Here is a 23,505-nt window from a genome sequence, read left to right as displayed (position 1 = left end):
GAGTGTGTGTCTGTATGTATGTATGTATGTGTGTGTGTGTGTGTGTGTGTGTGTGTGTGTGTGCGTGTGTGCATGTGGCGTGTTATGATATACTACTGGCCTATTATAGGCCTATAAATTACATTACCTTCAGTGCAAGGCTAGTTAATCTAAACTGTACTGATTATCAGGTCTATTGTATTGTAGGCGTATTGTATTGTACTGTACTGTATTGTACTGTACTGTATTGTATCACATTTTCAAGTCAATGAAAGATTCTAAACCAAAACTCTTTTATTCAAAATAGAATTCTTCTTTCTATTTGTTCCGTTGCTTTTCCACTCAGGCCACCATGGTAGGCATTTTTATTTCATCGGACACGAAAATTACTTGCCTAGTTGGTCAATATAGCTTTGGGCCTAGAGAAATATTACTCTGATTGAATAAAGCACGTGTTTATATGGAACAGTCAATAAGTCAATCAAAGTATCGCTATATGATTATAGTAATCATTGTATCTGTATAAATGAAATTATAAACGAAGGAATCTGTGATCCTGTGTGTAGTTCATCACATAAAACGTTAATAAGAAACTCGCTAAAATCTGGCCTGTAATGGTGAAATCATGGCCGCCGAATATTGATGCTTGCGAGGATAGCTTAGTTTGTATTGTGAAGTCAACAAACGCTCCTACTTTACCCTTAGTTTGTTGGTGAATATACGGAAGAAGAATCCAAGATGGGTCGAAGATCCATAAACACCACCAAGAGTGGGAAATATATGAACCCCACAGATCAGTTTCGTAAGTATTCTAGATTCTCTACATATCGCAGTTCAACCTGCTCTGCAGTTTACGGCTACGGAGATAGAAAATAGAAAAGAAGAGCAACTCAGGCAACTTTATTGCCGCAGCGTTGATGAGTTTGAGACATGAGATGGTTGATTTTGAATTTAAATGCTTTTGCAACAATTGTACATCTAAGATAAATTATCTTTGGTTCATTTCCTACATGAAAAACATTTTTTTAAACGATCACTCACACTCCCAGGAGGGCCAATGCACTGCAGGCATCCACTACACTAGGCACTAGGCTAGGCCTAGACACAACTTTCGGGAGGAGTTCCGCAGGGGGCTGTTTTTGTTGTACATTGAGTCTAATAATTTACAAACCTAAAATGCACTTCTACCGGGTTAGGATTTGTATGTAGCCCACTCAAAACATCCCCACTTTTGTTTGTTGTTGGTCTGCCGGCCTTTTTTGGGAGCAATTGCCAAAACGTGAGACTCTCTTGACTTGAGACTCAGTGGTGCAAAAAAATTTTTCTTACCAATTTGACACTCTTTTCTGTCAGTCACAGATTGACATTTAGTGCTCATATTCCTAGAGTATCAGAGCAAGGAGATGTATGGTTTTGGAGATATGGGTCTATTGGTTTGACGACTACTCACTGTATTTCTTGTAACAGTGATGGCAAATTAGATAATATAGAACAGGAAATGGATAGGATGAAGCTAAATATGTTAGGCCTTTCAGAAGTTAGATGGGAGGGGGCAGGCTTGATTAAAAGAGGATCCAAAACAATTATATATTCAGGAGGAAAAACCCATGAAAGAGGAGTCGGAATTTTATTGGACGAAGCAACAGCAAAGAGCATCAAAGGTTTTTGGGGAGTGTCAGATAGAGTCATCATGGCTAAATTAGAGGGAAAACCTTTTGACATAGGTGTCATCCAAATATACGCATCAACATCAGAGCATGACAACGAGGAAATTGAGACTTTTTATGAAGACCTTGATATGGCAATAAAACAGTTAAAATCACAAGATCTAAAGATAGTCATGGGAGACTTTAATGCCAAAGTAGGAAGTACACGTATAGAAGATATATAGTTGGGCCATGGGGGCTGGGTAGAGAGAATGAACGCGGGGAACGACTGGTAGAATGGTGTAGAGAAAATAACTTTATGATGTCAAAAACCTGGTATGAAAATCACCCAAGAAGAAGATACACTTGGAAGAGTCCTGGCGATAGAAGTAGAAATCAAATAGACTTCATACTTTTTCAGAAACGTTTTAGAAACACAATAAAATCATCTAAATCAATGCCAGGAGCAGACTGTGATAGTGATCATGTACCAGTCGTGTGTAAAATCCGGATACGACTAAAGAAACTCAAAAAGTCAAAGTATGAACATAAATTTGACATTGGTCTTTTAAAGACAAATCAAGAAATGAAAGAACGTTTCTCCATAGATGTAAGAAATAAATTTCAAGTTTTGGAAAACATTACTAAATCGGATGAACTATGGAGGAAAATGAAAGACTCAATAATAGAAGCTATGGAAGAAAATGTCCCCCCGAAAGCTAAAAAAGCAAATAAAAATGGATGACCCAGGACATATTAAACCTAATGGAAGAGAGAAGAAGGCAAAATCAAATGTAGAAAAGTACAACATCTTAAACAGGAAAATAAAGAAAAAATGCAATGAAGCAAAAGAAACATGGATAAACGATCAGTGTCAACAAATAGAGAAGAACCAAAACAAAGACAGCAAATACATGCATTCAAAAATCAAAGAAATAAGTGGGATAAAAGGATGCTCAAATACAGGATGCATAAGATCAAAGGGAGGGGATATTTTAATGGACAACGGGGATGTCTTAAACAGATGGTCAGAATACATAGAAGAACTTTTCAAAGATATTAGAGGAGAAAAACCGGTAATAAAGAATTAAATAAATGGACCTCCAATACTGAAAGCAGAAGTACAAGCTGCCATTAGGAAAATGAAACAAAGAAAAGCCACAGGGCCAGATAATATTCCAGTTGAAGTGATTGTCGCGCTCGAAGAACTAGGCACTGAAATAACAACAAAGCTCCTAAATGCTATTTATGACAGCGGTGAGATCCCAGAAGATATGATGAAATCAGTTTTTATAGCTTTACCTAAAACACCAGGTGCCACTGAGTGTGATATTATGCATAGAACAATTAGCCTTATGAGTCATTTTACAAAAATATTGTTGCGAGTAATAATGGGAAGATTGAGAAAAAGTGTAAGACCAGAGATATCTAAAACGCAATTCGGCTTTGTTCCTGACAAGGGCATCAGAAATGCTATATTCACTTTACAAATGTTAATGGAAAGATGTATTGAAGCACAGAAAGATCTGTATTTATGTTTCATAGATTATTCAAAGGCGTTCGATAAAGTTAGACATGATGAGCTATTTAAAATACTGGAAAAGCTAGACATAGATGGAAAAGATCTAAGAATTATCAGAAATTTGTACTGGGACCAAAACGCTGCTGTACGAATTAATGGAGAATACAGTGAATATAAGCAGATTAGGCGAGGAGTGAGGCAAGGATGTGTTATGTCACCAGACCTCTTTAACATGTACAGTGAAACAATCCTTAGAAACATACAAGAATGTCCAGGCCTCAAAGTTAATGGAGAAAATATTAATAACATCAGGTATGCAGATGACACGGTTTTGATAGCAGGCTCCGAAAAGGACCTTCAAATGCTTCTAGGTACTGTTGTAAAAGAAAGTGAACATAAAGGATTATTGTTGAATGTAAAGAAAACAGAATGCATGGTAATATCCAAAAAAGCAGCAAATCCTAGTTGTAATCTCATTAGCAAAGGTGAAAAGATCAAACAAGTCCAACAGTTTAAATATCTAGGATATATGATAACATCTGATGCCAAATCCTCCGCAGAAATAAAAAGGAGAACTGCAATGGCTAAGGCTAGTTTCAATAAAATGAGCCCAATCCTGAAAAATAGAAACATATCAATGAACACCAAAATGAAAGTCCTGAAATGCTATGTTTGTTCAACCCTTCTATATGGCTGTGAATGCTGGACAATCACTAAAGACAGTGAAAATAAAATAGAGGCAACAGAAATGTGGTTTCTTAGGAGACTGCTAAGAGTATCGTGGAAGGAAAAGAAATCAAATGAGGTAGTGCTTGATGAAGCCCACGTGGGGCGCTCAGGACAATCAGGAAACGACAAATGCAGTTTTTGGGACACCTGAATAGACATAAGGGTCTTGAACATCTAGCTCTCACTGGCAAAATTGAGGGCAAGCGAGGCAGGGGTAGGCCCAGAACAACATACTTATGGAACCTAAACAAAGGGTAACAGGGAAAAATCAGGAAAACGTAGCTTTTCTGAGAGCATCCGAACAAAGGAATGAATGGAAAATCATGATCGCCGATGTCTGTTGCAGATCTGGCACTGGATGATGATGATGATGAACTGTGATGACAAAAACAGATAAGCAGCAAGGCAAATTATGGACTTTAAATTCCATTTGTTTAGTAAACACAGTGCACAGAACATGTCATCATTGTTATGTACAAGAAAGAATACACATTGGACATTATCATTGACAACACATCACAATAGTGAAAGGCTGTACAAATACAGTTATCAAAGCCTCAGTACCAGAAAAACACATGTGTAAAACAATTTTTAAACTAATATGAGGCAAAAGCACAAAATCAATTGAGCTGACCTGTACATAACAGTGATGACAAACATGACTTGTACATAACAATGATGACACAATGTACAGGAAAAGGTAAAAGTCTTGCCTCCACAGAGAAAAGCGCACTTTTAAGAATTAAAAAAAACCCAGGAGAGGTTTCTTTTGCTTTGAAACAGATATCAGGTCATATCAAAGACAGTGGACGATCACAATTATGTTGCTAATTATGACAAACAGTACTCGTACATAACAGTGATGACAAAACATACTGGGAAAAGGTAAAATCATGCCTACAAAGAACAAATTTGCACTAAGAGATACACAGATCAATAAAGGCGTATTTTGCTTCTAAATGAATCTTGCATATGAAATATATGTTGAAAACTTATTGATATTAGCAATGATGACAAATATTACTTGTACATAACAATGATGACACAATGTATTGGAAAAGGGTATATCATACCAACAAAGAACAAATGTGTATTTTTGATTTAGACAGATAAACAAGGACATGTTTGTTTATTTGTTTGAGTAAAGAGAGCACGCATTACTTAAAAAATGTTTGCTCTTAGGACAATGTAATTTCTAGTACGTCAGTCAGTCTTGTACGGCTGCATGACGACACCCCAAACGTCATCACTGAGCACAAAAGCTAAATCCGTAACCACAGAAATGATCCATTTCTCGAAGTCTGTTCACACATCACACTCTTGTTCCAGGAATCCAGTGTAAACACCGCAATTTCACTAAAATATTCAACAGAGTAGCCTAAAAACACGCAAAACAGCTCAGTACGTCACATTCAACGCAAAATTCTTGTGCGTACCGGACGCTGGAGGCAATGACTACTTTCGTTTTTCTGTTTCCCCCGTTGCTTCCGTTGTTCTGGGGAAGCGGGTAAGGGGAAGTCACTCAAGAAAACAATTATATCCGGGCACTGTTGATGACCCGTTCAAAACAAAAGTGGGCGAAATTCGGACTTCCGGCACGTCGCAAATTGACGACAATAACGGCGAATGTTAAACAGCCGACTGAAATCGTAGATCTAGGAACCCGACGTTCCTTTCGCGCATCGCGGCTTTTGAAGTATTGAATAAACGACGATAGGCAAAGATTTAACCAGATACGGTGATTCTACTGAAAAATAATGGTGTTTTCTGAAACACCTAGTCCGTGACGACACGACAGACGCACAAGTAATCCGAATTGTTCGTCTATTTGCAAACAAATAAACCGATTTCTTGAGCAAGTTAACCTTTCTCAATGACAAATAACATAGGATCAAAGCACACGTAAAACCCCCCCACCCAAAAATACTAAATTTTGGACATTCTTGGAAGTTTGCATTGGTGTGCTCAAAATGACACTCCAGGAATCACTAAAAAACGAACATTTTTGGCACAAAATTTACAAACTCAAGATTATAAAGCTGACATGTGGTCTGAAACTGCTAATGCAGGTTCTACATCCTATATCTGACTTGTGTATAAGTTTTGGAGGAATAAATACTAATGCATCACATTTTATGCACACTAATGTGAGATGTGTGTGTTTTTCCCCACGTTTTGGCAATGGCTCTATAAGTATTATAATTCAATATAAAGTGAAACAGATCTATGGTTTCAAAACAGTTCTGTAACAGAAAGGACGATTAGATTTCCAAAGTGGTTTCATTATTGTGCCCTTTTTTCTTAATGCTGTACTTTTTTTTTTTTCACAGGAAAGGAAGCACGAAAAAGGGAACTGAAAAAGGTAAGCCTTGTTTTCATAGTTTGGCTACCATGTCAGTAGTTTTAAGCCTACATATTTCAACTAGAATTTCTAAAAATATAAAAAGAAACTCCTGTTAAAAGTATGTGAACTTCAGGTCAGTCACAAGGGTTCGTAGGTTATGAAATATAATGATGACTATAGAGATTCTGTCATCACTGCCACTCTAAAAAAAAAAAAAAAGAATGGCTCCAAAGCATTGAAATAGTTGAAAGTTTTCAAGATGGTATGTACTAGGTGTTTCTCTTATTCACATTTTTTTTCTTGTTTTCAAGTTTAAAAAATAATCAGACAGATTGTTTTCACAGGAAAGTTAGTAAATTGTGAAATGTAAAATTCGGATGTCAATGTAAAATGTTTGGTGTCTAAGATTATGTTGAATTTTGATGATGTTGTTTGAAATAGGGGAACAAACAGTTCATTTAAAAACTGTGACGATGATTTGTGGAATTTGGAAAATTTTAATTGTTGTTTTGGTGTTTGGTTGCAGAACAAAAAACAGAGGATCATGGTGAGAACAGCTGTCCTGAAAGGCAAAGACCCATTAAAGCTTCTCGAAGAAATGGAAGTGATTGACAGAATGGGTATGTTACTTTCATGTCTAAAAAAAAATATGTTTCCTCATTTGATTCGGTTTTTTGGGGTTTTTTTTTTGGTTATATTAATATTAATTAGATTCAGTAAACTATTGAGACAGGATAATGGGGGAGTGGTTACCTTTGTTTCTAATGTCTGGCCTGTTGGTGTGTATTTCACTGAATAAGTTGTCAGCATTGTATTATGTACCCTGTAATAAAATCTTTTCAGTCTATAGGAGCAGCTCACAAGGATTACAATTACTTGTTCTACGATTTGTGGCATTCAGTAAACCCTCTTTTTTTAACTATTTATTTTTTGGATAATGTTTCCCGTTTGTGTACTCCGTAAAGTGATGGCTCTTCATAACCAATAATTTTTTCAGAGTACAACCCCATGCAGCCTCCGTCCTTGAATGAGAAAGTCTTGAAAGAAAAGCGGAAAAAACTGAGGGAAACATTTGACAGAGTCTTCAAACTCTACGTAAGTGTACACCAACTATTAATAAGTTGCCCTGTTCAACAGTAATAGTCTTTATTATAGCACTGTCATAGAACACACTGTCTAGACCATACTTTTGACAACACACATTTTCATACCTGCTCCATACTGCATTGGAGTAGCTGGTCAATGATTTAACAAGTGTCATTAGAAACTTGACAGAGCACTGTCATAAAAAGCACTGTCTAGACCGTACTTTTGACAACACACATTTTCATACCTGCTCCATACTGTATTGGAGTAGCTGGTCAATGATTTAACGAGTGTCATAAGAAATTTGACAGGATACATCAAAGTATTGTTTTTGGTTCACTCGACCGTGTTGCAGCTATTTCTGAAGGGTCAGAATTTACAGAGCGTCACTGATGGGTGATTTAGCAAAAAATCCCAGACGCAGATGTATTAACTACGTGATTAATTCTAAAAGGCATCTTGTGTCATGAGGGAAGAGATCAAGATCTGCTTCTTTTTTTTATATATAAGACTTTATTTCAAAATTTGTAGCTGTTCATTTTTTTAGTTTTACTGTTTTATTTTTGTTATACAGGAAAAAGAACGACCTGAATACGCCATCGAACTGAAGAAGGCAAACATTGAATATGAGAAAACAAGGTCACAGCTCCAGTTGTATTTTGGTATGTATCCCACTTCTGTTCTGTGTGGGTTTCATCGTAATCCTTGTATGCACCTTTTTATGATTTCTTATTATTCAAATTGACTTCTGGATTGAGATTGATTTGAAAGTGCACTGATTTTGATGCATGTCTTTTTTAAATTGTAACTTTTAACTGAGTGTAGATTTTCGTCGTTCAATAGATCCTCAAAGAGAAAGGTTGAGAACAGTTTTAGTGTTAATTTTAATTTTAAAAAAATTAATGCTTGATCTCAGAGTGCTTCCCATTAGGTGCAATATTTATACCACTTTCATTCGTAGACAAGAAAACAATTGAAAGCACCTTTTCCATGTTTTATGAACAAAAATTAAAAAACACAATTTACATGAAATTGATTAAAACTTACCTTCCACTGGACTTGGTAAAACCGTATCAAAAAACAACACTCAGATTACAAACACTTTTCGTTTTTCTTATCTTCTTTTTGAACTTGGTATTTAGTGTACAATCTCTACACAACATCCCGTATGTTTTGAAGATTGCCTGTGCCAGGCCTGATGTGTATGCCTTATTTATCTGTCATGCAGTTGCACCATAAGTTTATATTTTAAAATGTGGAGCAACTCAAGCCCAATGTTTCTTTTTAAGCATGATGTTTTGATTACAGGGCTTCGTCCTATTTCTTTTGCATTCTGTCTACCTTTTCAGATCAAGTGCGAAATGCTGAGAAAGTGCAGCTTGACCAAATTCCATTGCCAGATGCACCAGTTGATCCATCAAGTATGTATGGTTTATGTGTCCTAACATACAGTGTTCTTTACAGTGTGGCCGCCTTTTTTTTTTTGAAGGCAAATGAGGCACGGGTAGACCTAGAGCAACTTTCTTTAGAGAGCCTAAACAGATGGATGATAGGGAAATATCCGGATAGTACATGTATAGCTTTTTTGAGAGTGTCTAAGGAAAGGAATGAATGGCGAACCATGATCGCTGATGTCTGTCTCAGATCTGGCACCTGATAATGATGATATCATTCATCGAGAGAGTGTAATCAGAAGAGGTGCCAATAGTGATGAGCGGGTGCGTTTGTGTGGCCAGCTCTTACTATTTCTTGTCTGTTTTTCTTTTATCTTGATCTGTTCTTAGTGAGATGTAACCTCCATTATATTGACTCTACAGGTCGGTATTTGACAAGTGTAGTGTTATGGTTTATTCCTTCTTTCCTATCAAACATCTATGTATTGTCCTTATCTCTCGTTCTTCTTTTCTCTGTATGTACTCTCTAGTAACACCTCTAATCTTTGGCACTTATATGTCCTCTTTGTGTTGCAAGTGCCATAAAACTCTTACTTAAACTAAACTGAAAGGCAAACAAGACTATGGAAGAATGAACTAAAACATAGCCCAGAAGCCCAGATTTGTTAGGGGAGGGGGGGGGGGGATTTTATACCCACATTTGTTAGTGTGCATATGACATGGGGAGAGGACAGAGAGAACTTAACTTTTAAAAAATATAATTGTGTCTTTCATTAGTACCTCTTCAATCTTTATTTTCTGTCTCCAGGATGTTCTTAGAGTTCTTCTAAGACATTTCATCTAGAAACTTGTATTCCTCTTTTTAAAATTTTGTTTATTGATGATCCATGCCTTGTTGTTGTTGTTAGCGATCCAGTAGCATCTGAGCATTAACTCTTCTGCATGATGCCATTCGGTAATAGTAATCCATGCCTTAAATTCAGATATCGTGGTGGGGAATAAAGTACTTTAGGAAAAAAAAATGTGTCTGTCAAATCATGTATCAGTATTTGTTCAACAAAGTTATGTCTTTTTGTTATCTGAAAGGCGTCCTGAAAGGTTTAATACAGAGATTATGGAAGGATTTTGTGTCATTTTTGTGTCTTTCTAACTGGCCGTGTCTGTGGCTCCCCAGTTCCCGGCGCCATCCCCCTCCCCACAGACATGCCTATGCCCATGGCTCTCCCAGGCATGCCGGGAGTTCCCATGCCTCTCATGCACATGCAGCCACAGTCCATTCTAAAAAAGACGTCAGCATATGGGTAAGACCTTGTTTAGAATTAGAAAGTTGAAACTTTTATTTTTTGTTACTTTTCTAAGTCTGTGAATTTGATATGATTGAATCTAGTGAGTGTGCTTGTCTTATCTTTGAACTTACCCACTGAAACAGATAAAGACATATCTAAATAGTAAAATTTGCTGCAAAAGTATAGTCTCTTATACTTGCTATAAGTCATATGGTACAGAGAAAGAAATTTGAAAAGGGATATTCTATTTTTTTCTCTCAGAAAAACTTGCCTCTTGTTTCTTCTTTCAGTGCATTTCGATTTGACATTAATGCTCCGCTACGCTGCAGTGCAGTGCCTCTGAAGCCCTTCATAGTGAAAATATTAAGTGATGGTTTATTATAAGTGGTATTTTTTTTTACCTTCAAGTTATAGATGAATAATCCCCCCCCCCCAATGTGTCTCCCCAGACCGCCCATGATGGCTGGCCCACAGGTCCCCATCCAGCTACACAGCCAGAAGAGACGGCCACCTGGCCCTCCCCCGGGACCACCCCCTGTGCTCAGTGACAGTGAGGAGGAGGAGGAAGAAGAGGAGGGAGGAGATGAAGATGAGGTGATGAAGAAAGTCGACAGTGATGAGGACGACGGAGAGTATGATCCTGAAAAAGGTGGGGATTGTTTTCTTTTGTGGTTGCAGTGCTTCCACTCTTCCGTATTTTTACGGAAATCGGTACTTTCTGCCAGTTCCGTACTTGTTCCTCCTTCATCATCAACTCCCTCTGTAAAAAAAAAAACTGCGACAGCGCAGGACTGCCGAAATTCCGTACTCGCCTTCCTGTCGTCTTGCAGTTACGGATATTTACGGTAATTCTCTCGGCAACAAGTTAAAGTTATTGAAACCTGCCAGATTGCGCTTTTCCTGCAATCGGCCATTATACCGCTATGTCCCTTGAATTCATTGCGAGTTGGTCGGCAGTACATTTTTTACCTGCAGATGGATCAAAATCTGGCGAACCTTTTGTGCCAATTTCTTCCTTTCTGTCATTCACTCATTCCTTCTGTCTATCTTCGGATTGTTGCCGCGGTTGGAAATTCTGCGTGTTGATCAAGTAAAATGACTTGTGATCTTAGACAAAAAAATTACTGTCAGAAAGAAACTTTTTTAGCAAATTTGTCTAGATCTAGATCTAGAGAAATTATCAATGCGAAGATTCTACGGCACGTGAACGCAATAAGGGCCGCGATGAAAGAAATTATAATAATAATATGCTGGTACGCGGGTGCCCACTACGAGACTACGGATGGGATCGGCCGTTCGCGCCGATAGCCCGACTCGGTCGCCTCAAAAACAAACGTGTTTGTTTTCAGTTTCAGGCGATCGAGTCGGGCGATCGGCCCGATCCAGCCGTAGGTAAAATAAAAAATAATTCGAAGTGGTGTTCTGAGGTTGTGACGGGCGACATTCAGACGTGAAAATTGAGGAAAAAATTTGGGTATACGCTGCGCAACTGTATTGTGAAGGTACATGATCTATTCATTATTCCCAGGTTTGCCTGCTATCAATGGTGGACGTCAAATTAACTAACTGAATTATAGTTATAGTTGCAATGAAAGGGGAACCTGCTTTTAAACATTGCCAGCAATGGAAAGATATGTTGGTGAAGAAATCAAACAAGACAAAATGTTGGTGAAAAAATAAATGTTATGGGCTCTAGTCTAGGCAATCTCTTCAAACAGGCTCCCAAATGCCATTTTCAACCCTCTAAAAGCACTAAATTTCAATTTCTTCGGGGGCTTCGCCCCCTGAACCCCCAGCCGGGACGCTGTCCCTGGGCCCTGCTGGGGGCCTCTGCGGCCCCCACACCCCGGCAGAATTTTCCTTACTTTTCAGCTTCAGCTGGTGGAAGCACTGGGTTGTTTGTTTCGTGGTCATAGCATGTTTTGTACTCATCAAAACTTTGAATGTGCATTTTAAAAAAATTGCTTTTCACTTTCATATCCAGTGAAAATGATAGCTTTTCACTTTCATATTCAATTTTTAAAAAAGAGAAGGCTTTTTATATTATATTCAATAAAACGAGGTAGCTTTTTATATCCATTTTCAATAAACACAAAAGATAACTTTTCCTATGAAGTCCTTTTGATGGTCTTTGTGTATCTATCATGATTACAATTCTGTGCTCACTATTTGATCATGTCTTGATTATATCTTTGCACATGCTGTGATAATGAGAAGCATAGGGTTACTCTTTGTGCAGTCTGCATAGATGTATTTTTTAAACAGTTTTTAAAAATGTAATCTTAATTGTGAATTTGTCAGAGGGGATAGATGAAGATTTGTTGAGCAGCCTTTTCTTGTGACTGAACTGGTTTGATGTTTGAGCTTATTCTTTGACAAGCCTGTGCGTGTGAAAGTTTGTCAGAGAATCAGTAGGATTCTATTTTTATATGAGGATTACATATGTCAGAAAATCTGTACATTCAACGGGCTGGTGTGTCCAAGGAAAACTTGGGTTTATTTTTTGGGGTGTCATTTTTCACGTCAGTTGGTTCTCATCCTCTGCCTCTGTGAATGATAAGAGAACCCCGTCTGGTACCGATTTAAAAAAATTTTTTTTTTTTGGTCAACTTTTTATACAGACTTACTCTTTAGGTACTTAATAATAGCTCCCAGTAAATTTAAACAGAACATCCTGAAACTTGTAACTATGGCATCAATATGTCCGTGCCATCATTCTGTGAAGATGACTGTCTTCATATTGATGAGCCTCTTTTAAAATTAAATGAATGTTACCTCCTGTTATCTGGGCTTACTAGGTCAGCTGCAGAATTTGGGGAATGTTTGGGGGTTTTTGTATTCTCATCATTGTTGTTCCTAATTTCACATCCAAATCGTTGTTTCGAATTCACATTGACAACCCTGTTCCTAATTGACATCAAGATGGTTGTTCTTGATTTAAGTCCAAATCATTTTCCTTAATTCACACCAAAATCATTGTTCCTAATTCACATCAAAATAACAGTTGAAAATTCACATAAAAATTAAAATGACTGTTCCCAATTCACACACAAATCATTGTTCTAATTCTTGTCAAAATCGTTGTTCCAGGTATTGTGGATAATCTTGGGCAAGTTGACGTGGATGTGGAGCATCCGGATGACATTCTAGCAGCCATCCCAGATCCCATGGAAGATGTACCAGGTGCTTGTCATAATTCATCATGTTGTTGTATGAGGCTTTATCAAAGAATCAGGTGCAATAATCTGTGCTTGGAAGTGCTACTGACTTGATTGTGACCTTGATAAGAATGTGGCAACAGTGGTCCCTTCCTGTGGTCTATTGTTGAGAAATCTGCGACAGGCAGTCTTTGGCTCTTTTGTAGTGTTATGAAGAAAAGACTTTTGTCTTGAGGTTGTTAGTGGCATCTCTGACATCATCATCAATCAATGCCTTTCACCCCTGGCAGGGTATAGGCCACATACAAGCTCCTTCCATTTATCTCTGTCCTGAGCCATCCTTCCAAGCTCGTTCCAAGTGAGCTTCATTTCTCTCATGTCCCTTTCCACGCATCTCCTCCATGTTTCCCATGGCCTACCCCTGCCTCGTGCTCCTTGTGGGTTCCACTGCAGTGACTGTCCTTTTGGCTTTCACTGCCTTGCATCATAAACTCTCCATTTGGAGAAGATCCACGATCAGCCAAGCAGAGATAATGGTTTTTGCTTGTATGTGTTTCTGTAACAGGTTCTTTTTACGAGAGAGGTTGTTAGCCTCATGACTCAACCCCCGACCTGGAGGCAGGATGACTCTGTTTCAGGAGTCACTACCTGGTTCGCCATTTAGTAGGGCTGGAGTCTGCTCGATTAATCGAAGGCTTGCGAGCAAACGGACGGCTCGTGCCAGAGGCTTGCGAGCGGGCTTGAGTCTTGCCCCCTACCGGAGTTGCTACTCGTGGACGGCGGACGGGCTTACTGATTTGTGTCGTGACGTCACAAACTTTTGTTTACTGAGCGCGCGATACTTCTGCCCGCGTGCCGCACGCTGACAAGCCCTAAAAAACCCTGACACTTCCAGGGATGGCTCTGTTTGGGGAGGGGAGGGGGTGGTATGGCTGGGAAAGTGAGAGGTGTTCGCCACCCTGCGCTTTCCGTAGAACCCACCCCTCCCCTTACGCCTCCTGGTTTGACAGGGTTTTATTTGTCTTGTTTTTTGGGGGGGTTTTTTGGTTCAGTTTTTTGTTGATTAAAAAAAAAAATTATTGGGGGGAAGGATTATGTTTTGCTTTATTGATTTTCTGGGCGTAATTCGACATCATAATTAATATTTGTATTGTAGAACATGCACAATACATACATAATATCAGTTACAGTGCAGCAAGATGTTTTTAAAAAAGTTATAGGCCTACAATGTAATTAACAATGTGATATAATTTACCTTAACAATGATCTTCTGATAGGGAACAAGTCAAATCAAAAGTATTTTACATTGTTCAGAAACCAAATCACGATTGTCATCCCCTCTCCAATGCTTTCTCTTCAACTTCAACTTGTTCTAAGTGTCGGGGTGGGAGTGGAAGTGCAGTTTAGGCGAGTGATTAAATTACAAGCCACGGGATGCTAATAATACTGATTTATTTGGTCAGTTAAAAATTGTTTGTAAGTCCCACCTTTATTCTGCGTCCTAAATAGTTTAGCATACCGCGACCCCAGTGCTTTCTTGTCGTATCTCCATTTTTAATACCAGTGAAAACAGCTCATAACAAAATGTGAGCCTACGAAGATGTCACATTTTCACCGTTAAAGCACCGAGGTCGCGAACGGTCTGCACTAGACTATTACAGCCCTCTTCGCCTTGCACCAAAACCAGCGCTGCCTCTCGCTTCCTCCACGTCCAGAGTTCAGAGTTCACGCCGCGAGCGGGGTGTATTACCGGTAGATCTTGCGTCTCGGTGCAGACGAGCGGTGTTTGCCCCACGAGCTGTGTTTGCCCGACGAGCGGTGTTGTACTGACGAGCGGTGTTGTTTTGCCAGGGCGGTAGTTGGACCCAAAGCAGATTTATTGACAGGAGAGCAAGCCCTTAGCACAAAGCAATACGAGACGCAAAGCAGGTCTTGGGACCAAGTGCTTTGCTTTGCTGTGATTTGAGTCTTGTCTGCCGTCCGCTGCTCGTATGCCTTCGAATAATCGAACAGACTAGTTTGTGGCGCAGTGACACTGCGCGCGGGGTCTCTCCCCCCCCCCCCCCCCCTCCTCTCTTTCTGACGTTACGGGTTTCGCGGATTGCTAGCAGGGAGGGGACGGAAGAGGGGGTCAGACACGAGTGGCTTCGCGGATTGCAATTTGGTGTGTGTACTTGAAGCTTAGGCTAGACTCAACGTATCATGCTGGTGATTTGATTTGATGATTTGACCTAGTGATTTGAGGCTTGTGACTTGAACTAGGGTCTTGCGAGCGCGAGCGTGTTTGCTACCGGGGTACAGCCCTACCATTTAGTCGCCTCGTACGACATGCTAGCACCATGTCTTTCTTTGTCAGTACTTTGCATTGACCTCAACTGTGATTTACGGCTTACTTTGTTTTATCTAGTATCGCAAGTTCTTGACTGTAATTGAATGCTTTGAGTCCATGTTCTGGAAATGACTTTTTAAAAGTTAGATAGCAGTCCTCCAACCCTATCAATAAACAGCAGTCCCCTTCCCCATCTTGAAATAGCCATCCTTTTCCCTCCACTAAGTAACAGTCCATTCCTCTGTCTGTAAATAGCAGTCTCCTTCCCTATCACTAAATTACTCTGCTCCTATCACTAAATATTCCTCTACCCTATCACCAAAAAGTAGTCTCTTACCTTTTGTGCAGAACTGTGGCCTTGCTGTTCAATTGTACTTACGTACAAGTGTAGTGTTTTTCCAAGAATGAAGTTGATATTGTTTCATGTTTGCATTCCAGAAAAATCCAGACGTATTCGCTTTGCTGATGATGATGAAGATGACAGAGACTCGGAGGAGGAAGAAAGAGAAGCTCAAGAAAGACGTAGAAAACAGGAAAAGAGGGAAAGAAAGGAGAGGAAACGAAAGAAGCGAGAAATGGAGAGGGAAAAACGTGACGGAGGCAAAAAGAAGGTTTCCGCTCTTCAGGCCATGATGTTGAAGATGGCTGGGCAGGACACGCCTGACTTTGAAAAAGAGGGTGGATCGTCATCGTCATCTTCATCCTCTTCATCATCATCATCATCAGAAGATGAAGATGATGACAGATACAAGCACAGACTTATGAGCCGAAGGGTATGTTCAGTATTTTGTGTGCGCATGTTCATATGTTTAGAAGTACTGGTAGCTGTGTTCACCACTTGTTTGTGACATTGTTTCGACAGTTCAGAAATAAATCTGTTTTGGTCAAGTTAAAAGGATTCTTGAATAACTGGACAAAAAAGTGAAATGTGGGATTATAGAGTACATGCTGTGGAAAATTTTCAGATGAAATGCTTAAAATTAATTTCAATATAACTTTAAAAGGGACCAGATTTGACGAGGAAGATTGGGAAAATATTCAATTACTTTTCATATCTTGAGACTCCTTTTCATTCCATAGACCATGAAAGGTGTCAAAAGGTCAAAATTGGTTTCTGGCGTGGATCGATAGATTGAATTCAGTAAGGTGTTATAGGAAAGATTTCAAGCAAACTTATGGGAAATGGTTTTAAATTTCGAAACATTTCAGTAAGGTGTAACAGGAAAGGTTTCAATCTAACCTACGGGAAACTGGTTTAAAATTTTGAAACATTTTGTATTGTTAACATTTATGCCATTGTCTTTGTTCCTTTTTTTATTTTACTAGGAAGAGGAAGAAAGGATCAGGTTCAAAGATCAAGAAATTGCGAGGAGACGCGCTGAAATTTCTCAGCTGGATGACCGACCGCCAGGACTGGAGGACCCGGTCGAAAAACTGTCGGAGGAAGATGCTGCCGCCATCGCTGCTGCCCGATTGGCCGAGGAGGCGGAGCTGGAGGCGGAGAGTCTGCACCTCACGCCCAAGATGAACCCCCCGGGACCCCCGCCCGGCCTGCCTCCCAATGTGGCGGGGATCCACGGCATTCCTCCAGGTGAGGTTCCACTTGTCAGAGGTTGTGAACAGGTCTTGATTGGGAAATTCATTTATTATGCGTTAATGTGAGAGACAGAAAAAATGTAGATATGAAATAATAATAATAATTGCATTTATATAGCGCATATCCATGCTCAAGAGCATGCTCTATGCGCTTTACAACTATTATTACCCCAGCAGACCCTCTGAGAACACTCAGAAACATTTTCAGCTTCCGCGGAAGCATACAGTGCAAGCTGCGGATTTCACGCGCTCAAACACTATCAAACTGACAAGATCTTTCACTGTCTATAGCTGGGTACCCATTTCCACCTGGGTGAAGTGAGGAAAATTTGTGCAAAGTGCCTTTCCCAAGGACACAACGTCGGGTCCCTGACGGAATTCGAACCCACGACCTTACAGTTGCTAGTCCGAGAGCCTAACCACTAGGCCACCGACGCCACATTTATGTGTTGATGTGTGAGAGAAAAAATGTTGGTGGGAAAATCATTTATGTGTTGATGTAAGAGACAGAACAGATTTTGATAAGAAAATCATGTAGGCCAATGTGTTGATGTGAGAGATTGTGAACAGATTTTGATAAGAAAATCATATAGGCCAACATGTTTTTGATTGAAAAAAATTTATATATTGATGTGAGAGAGATGACAAATTTTACTGGTAAAATCAATTATGTATTCATGTGAGAGACGGAACGGATTTTGATGGGAAAATCATTTATGTGTTGATGTGAGGAACAACAGATTTTGATTGAAAAGCATTTATATGTTGATGTGAGAGAGAGAAAAAATTTTACTGGTAAAATCAATTATGTATTGATGTGAGAGACAGAACAGATTTTGATTGGAAAGTCACTTATATGTTGATGTGAGAGACAGAACAGATTTTGATTGAAAAGTCATTTATGTGTTGATGTGCGGGAGAGAAAAAATGTTACTGGGAAAATGATTTATGTATTGATGGAAAGACGGAACAGATTTTGATTGAAAAATCATTTATGTGTTGATGTTAAAGACAGAACAGATTTTAATGGGAAAATCATTTATGTGTTGATGTGGGAGACAGAACAGATTTTGATGGAATGGTCTTTGCCACATTCAAACTAACCCTCTAACATCTCCCCACAGGTCCTCCCCCCGGAGCCCCGCCCATGTTCATGATGCCGCCGCCCCTCCGCGGACCCCCAGGGGGTCCTCCCCGACTCCTCCCCCCGGGCCCCCCACCTGGTCGACCACACGGGATGCCCCCTGGTCCTCCCCCGGGCCTGCCCCCCAACCTCCGTGTTCCCCCCATGCGCATACCTGCTCCAATGGGTGAGTACCCCAATTTCACTACTCAAGTTCATTTGTGAGGCAGCGTGGTGAAATCAGGCTCCCGTCAAAATAGTCAAAGTGTAGAAACTGGCATTTTTCCGCAGGTTTGGGAATTTTAAAAGAATTTTTGTTTTTTGGCTCAACACCTTTCACGCCCTTTAAAGAACACATTTCTGTGTGGATTGTGCGGAAAAATGTTGATTTAAGGCATAAGAGATGTAAATGTTTAGTTTAGATGGGCTCTCAAGTTTAGGAAATAACTCAACTTTGGCGGCCATTTTCTCACTAATTTTACCTCTGAAACCAGGCCACCCCACCTCCTTCAATCACCAATATCTTGACTTCTATCCAAGATAAATAGATATTGTTTTCATCAAAAGCAAGGCAAATGGACAAGCTTTAAATTAAGATGATACCAATAACTCCATATGCCCCGAAATTGAGGAAGGCTGATTCCACCGCGTCGCGACACATTTTGTTCTGTTTTACTTTTTTTTATTCTCCAAGTTGACAGTTGTTTCTGGCACTTCAAGATAGTTCTAGAACATGCTAATTGTTCATTATTCAATTGCTTTGTATGTTGTTAAAAACATAATGATGCTGTTTTATATCTTAAATATCGGTATAGAAAGACTAGTGGTGTTGGTTTGGTTTTTTGTTGTTTCTTTTAAAGGGAACACTCTTGTTGTGTATTCTATCTGGGTTCTGTCACTTTTTTTTGTCCCAGAGTTTTAATTATTTTTTTTTTCAAGTATCAACAACACTTTTTCCATAAAGTATTTGAGTCTTAAAACATTGATTTTTAAAATTTCATTTTTAACAAAAAGTTCTCGATAGCAAGAGTTGTCTCCTTCAAGTTGATTTGAATTCTTAAATTTTTGGCCCTGTATTGAGAAGAAATTTGTACTTTGCCTATACTTTTTAGGACAATGGCTTACCTCACTATATGTGTCCCTTACATATTTGATATACTGCATGAAGGCTGTGGGGGAAAAGTAACCTTTCTGATCTATGAGCTTGGTGAAGTAACGGTACATTGCTTCCATTATTTTACTCTTTACTACCAGCTTTGTGACGGTGAAAGTTTTACATTACTTTTTCTGTGAGTTTTGTGAAACAGTGGGACATTATTTCGCTCGGATTTGGAGCTTTGGGAAAGAGTGGAACACAACTTTAGTCCACAAGCTCTGTAAAACTGATACATTACATTGCTCAGTCTTCAAGCCTTGTCAAATAGTGGTACATTAAGTCACTCTGTTTTAGAGCTTTGTGAAATAATGAAACACTCTGTTTTAGAGCTTTGTGAAATAATGAAACACAACTTTTAACTACGAGCTTTGTTAAACTGATAAATTACATTGCTCAGTCTTCAAGCCTTGTCAAATAGTGGTACATTAAGTCACTCTGTTTTAGAGCTTTGTGGAATAGTGGAACATAACTTTGAACTACGAGCTTTGTTAAGCTGATACATTACATTGCCCCGTCTACGAGCTTTTAAAAAAAGTGGAGCGTTATTTTCTTCCCTTCTCTCCCCCCAGGTGCTCCCCCCCGCATGATGCGGCCTCTGGGCATGCCTCCTGGCCTCCTGCCCCCGTCCATCCCCCCACCCCAGGGCGGCATCCCTCCCCCTGGCCCGGTGAACCCCAACATCCTGAGCGCCCCGCCCAGCATCATGCGGCCCCGCGGGGGAGAGGACGGGGCCGAGGGCGGCCAGTCCAGGGTCACCATCCAGGCCAAGCCGCAGATCAAGAGCAAGATGGGGGACGTAACGCGCTTCATGCCCACCGCGCTCAAGGTTAAGAGGGAGATCCGCGACCAGAAGGGCAGGATCAAGCAGACAGGTACGCAGCTGCTGTGGGCGCTGGAGGGTTCTCTTGTTTTTTTTTGTTTTGTTTTTTTTGTTTGTTTTTCTTGTAATAGAGTTGTGTATGCAACATCGTTTCCAATTTTATTCTTGTATGTAAAAATTGAGGGCAAGCGAGGCAGGGGTAGGTTCAGAACAACATACTTAGGGAACCTGAACAAATGGGTAACAGGAAAAGATCAGGGAAACGTAGCTTTTTTGAAAGCATCCGAGCAAAGGAATGAATGGAGAACCATGATCGCCGATGTCTGTCGCAGATCTGATGATGATGATGTAAATATAACAAATGATAGGGCTGGTCATCACCATTTCCTTTCTTTGTTGGGGTGGGGGAGTCGAGGGGAGGGGGGGGGGGTTGATTTTGTTTTTGTTGCCATAAGGATATATTGACTTGTGTGTATTTTTTCTTGAGTTCAGTGGTATTAGGGGAGGGGGTTGCCTTTTTTGATGGAAGAAACATTTTTTTCAGACAAAGACCTAAGACTAGCAATTTTTCAGGCGAAACCTCCCAATTTTATTCTTTTCTTGAACCTCACTCATCCATGAAGGCCTATTAAGTCTTTATCGCCAACTGTCAATGTCTAGTACCTGTTGACCGTCTGTGGTGCAAGGCCTGTTCTTAAAGAAGTCATCAGTTGTGGGCCGATGGCTGGAGGGCCTGTCTCGTAAAACCTACCTTTGTTTCTTTGTGTCTTTCTTTCACCCTGTGCTAAGTGATCGGTATTTTGTCGATGTGTTTCTCTTTACTCAAACAGGTTCGCAAAATTCTCTTCAATGGGTGGTTTGCGGGTGCTATGGTGTGGTTTGCTCCTTCTTTCCTATCAAACATCTATGGTCCTTATCTCCCCTTCTTCTTTTTCATGTCTGTTACTCTCTTGTAACACCTCTTATCTTCTGGCGCTCATATGACCCTTATGCAGTTGCGAGCGCCGTAAAACCTCTACTAAAACTTTAAAAATAACTTTTCTCCACCCTTCAGGCAAGGAGGAGGAGCTTCGGGTGATTGGCGCCCAGGCCAGACCACAGCCAGCACCGGCAGCTCAGACCAAGACCAAGGACGACGCTTACGACCAGTTCATGAAGGAGATGGAGGGCTTGATTTAGTAATGGCACGATTTATTACAGGCTTACTCAAGGTTGGGGTTGGTACAGTATAGGCATGGTCCGGTACAGAGACCTAGGGGGACGCTTACGACCAGTTCATGAAGGAGATAAAAAGCTTGATCTAGTACGGGCGCGATCTTATACAGGCTTGTTCAAGTATGGGGTTGATAGAGTACAGGCGTGGTCTAGTATAGGGTTGATAGAGTACAGGCTTGTTCAAGTATAGGGTTGATAGAGTACAGGCTTGTTTAAGTATGGGGTTGATAGAGTACAGGCTTGTTCAAGTATGGTGTTGATAGAGTACAGGCTTGTTCAAGTATGGGGTTGATAGAGTACAGGCGTGGTCTAGTATAGGGTTGATAGAGTACAGGCGTGGTCTAGTATGGGGTTGATAGAGTACAGGCTTGGTCAAGTATGGGGTTGATAGAGTACAGGCTTGTTCAAGTATGGTGTTGATAGAGTACAGGCTTGTTCAAGTATGGGGTTGATAGAGTACAGGCGTGGTCTAGTATAGGGTTGATAGAGTACAGGCTTGTTCAAGTATAGGGTTGATAGAGTACAGGCTTGTTTAAGTATGGGGTTGATAGAGTACAGGCTTGTTTAAGTACGGGGTTGATAGAGTACAGGCTTGGTCCAGTACGCATAGACCAAGGATGGTGCCTACGACCAATTTAAGAAGGAGATTCAAAGTTTGATCTAATACAGGCTTGTTATAACGCAGGCTTGTTGTAGTGCCCAATATGGGCTTGATCAAGCCCAGGTATGTGTGTTTATAGCATGGGCTTGATCCTTGAAGTAAAAACAATTAGCTACAAAGATGGGTTGGGTACTTTCATTTTTCTTTCCTGAGGATTTCCGAGACATTGCATGTTATGTTAAAACATGTCTTTTATAACAACCACAAATAGCTATTCATGTGCAGTGCAGATTTCCAGATTTTGCTTGCAGTGGACTTTGGTAGGTTTTATTACAATCTTTGAATTTGACAAGGAGATTTCTTTTCTCATGCTTCTGTCATTATTTTGTCATAAACCTCTCTTGGAAGGGTGCTTTTTCTTGTACAAATCATTGACAGTTCTCTATTTAAATTTACAACCATTGCAAAATGAGTGTCCTTTACCACATTGGTGGATGTTTCTTTTAATAAATTGTTTAAATGGTTATGTTGCTGAGAGGATGTGTTCTTGAGATTGTTACAATCCTTCGTGATAGAAGTAAAGTCCTGTACTTTGTGTGGATGTCCGTTGTTCTTAATGAGGATTCTCTTTTGTAATGTGAGACTGATAATGCGCGGTGTTGATGAGTGAGAATTGACTGAGCGTAAAACAGTAGTGGATGGGGATGGTGAGATTATGTGTGTTATGTGCAGGGATATTTGCTGTGTCTGAAGCTTCCACGGCTGATTGAAGGTTTGTGTATTGCTTTGTTCTTTTGATTTCTCACTCCTAGAGCACAACTGAGGAGGTGAAGAAAATAAACTTGTTATTATAACTTGAGTCATTTGTTCCTTTGTTGTCCCTGCCTGGAATGTTTTATTTCAAATGTAGTTGTGTTTTGTTGAAACTCTTATGAACTTGGTCTACCTTGCAGAAGTTTCAGTTTTAAATGTGGGTGGGTGGTTGGCCGGTGTTGTGGTGTTGTTTGCTCCTTTTTTTTCCTATCATCTATTGTCCTTGTCTGTGCTCTTTATAAAAACATGTTACTATCTAGTAACACTTAATCTTCTGCATTCAACTTAACTTAATTTTCCAAAGGGGGGGACATTTCTCGTTCAAGCATAGTAGAATTGTAAATGGGCTGATTCATGTCACACTCAATCTACAACAGGGAACTGCTGCTTTTTCTTTCCTGATCCTTACTATTGTCATTTTCCTCTACTTCTTTTGTATGTTTGTCACTCTATTGTGACCTGCTATTTCCGGGGTGCCTTGATAGTCGAAGCAGACCTTGTGCTGTTGAAGCTAGAGAGGCGAGCAGAGTAAGTCTGATTTCCTGTAAGGACTTCTCTGTTGACACCCACCCCTTGGTGCTCATATGGCCTTATGCAGTTGCGAGAGCCGTAAAACCCTCTACTAAAACATTAAAAAAAAAATCTTTTGCATTGATATAACCTGTTTGTGTTGTGTTGTAAAACCTACAAAAACTAAACCAGATGACA

General features: G+C 39.9%; 1 protein-coding gene across 1 annotated transcript; it reads left to right on the top strand.

Moving 5' to 3' along the window:
• The first annotated feature begins 545 nt into the window (after window positions 1-545).
• LOC101854365 (WW domain-binding protein 11) lies at window positions 546-22,843 on the top strand. Its single transcript, XM_005108595.3, has 14 exons — window positions 546-781; window positions 6,207-6,238; window positions 6,747-6,840; window positions 7,218-7,315; window positions 7,881-7,968; window positions 8,656-8,727; window positions 9,875-10,001; window positions 10,436-10,635; window positions 13,077-13,169; window positions 15,912-16,246; window positions 16,800-17,064; window positions 18,194-18,379; window positions 19,918-20,220; window positions 21,223-22,843. The coding sequence occupies exons 1-14, from the start codon at window positions 718-720 to the stop codon at window positions 21,345-21,347; spliced, it is 2,082 nt and encodes a 693-aa protein (XP_005108652.1). The 5' UTR covers window positions 546-717; the 3' UTR covers window positions 21,348-22,843.
• Window positions 22,844-23,505: the final 662 nt, after the last annotated feature.

This window comes from Aplysia californica, unplaced genomic scaffold (genome assembly GCF_000002075.1).
Source record: "Aplysia californica isolate F4 #8 unplaced genomic scaffold, AplCal3.0 scaffold00702, whole genome shotgun sequence".
Taxonomy (NCBI): Eukaryota; Metazoa; Mollusca; class Gastropoda; order Aplysiida; family Aplysiidae; genus Aplysia; species Aplysia californica.
The sequence above is the reverse complement of the archived record's forward strand: the minus strand, read 5'-3'. Positions and strand labels throughout refer to the sequence as shown.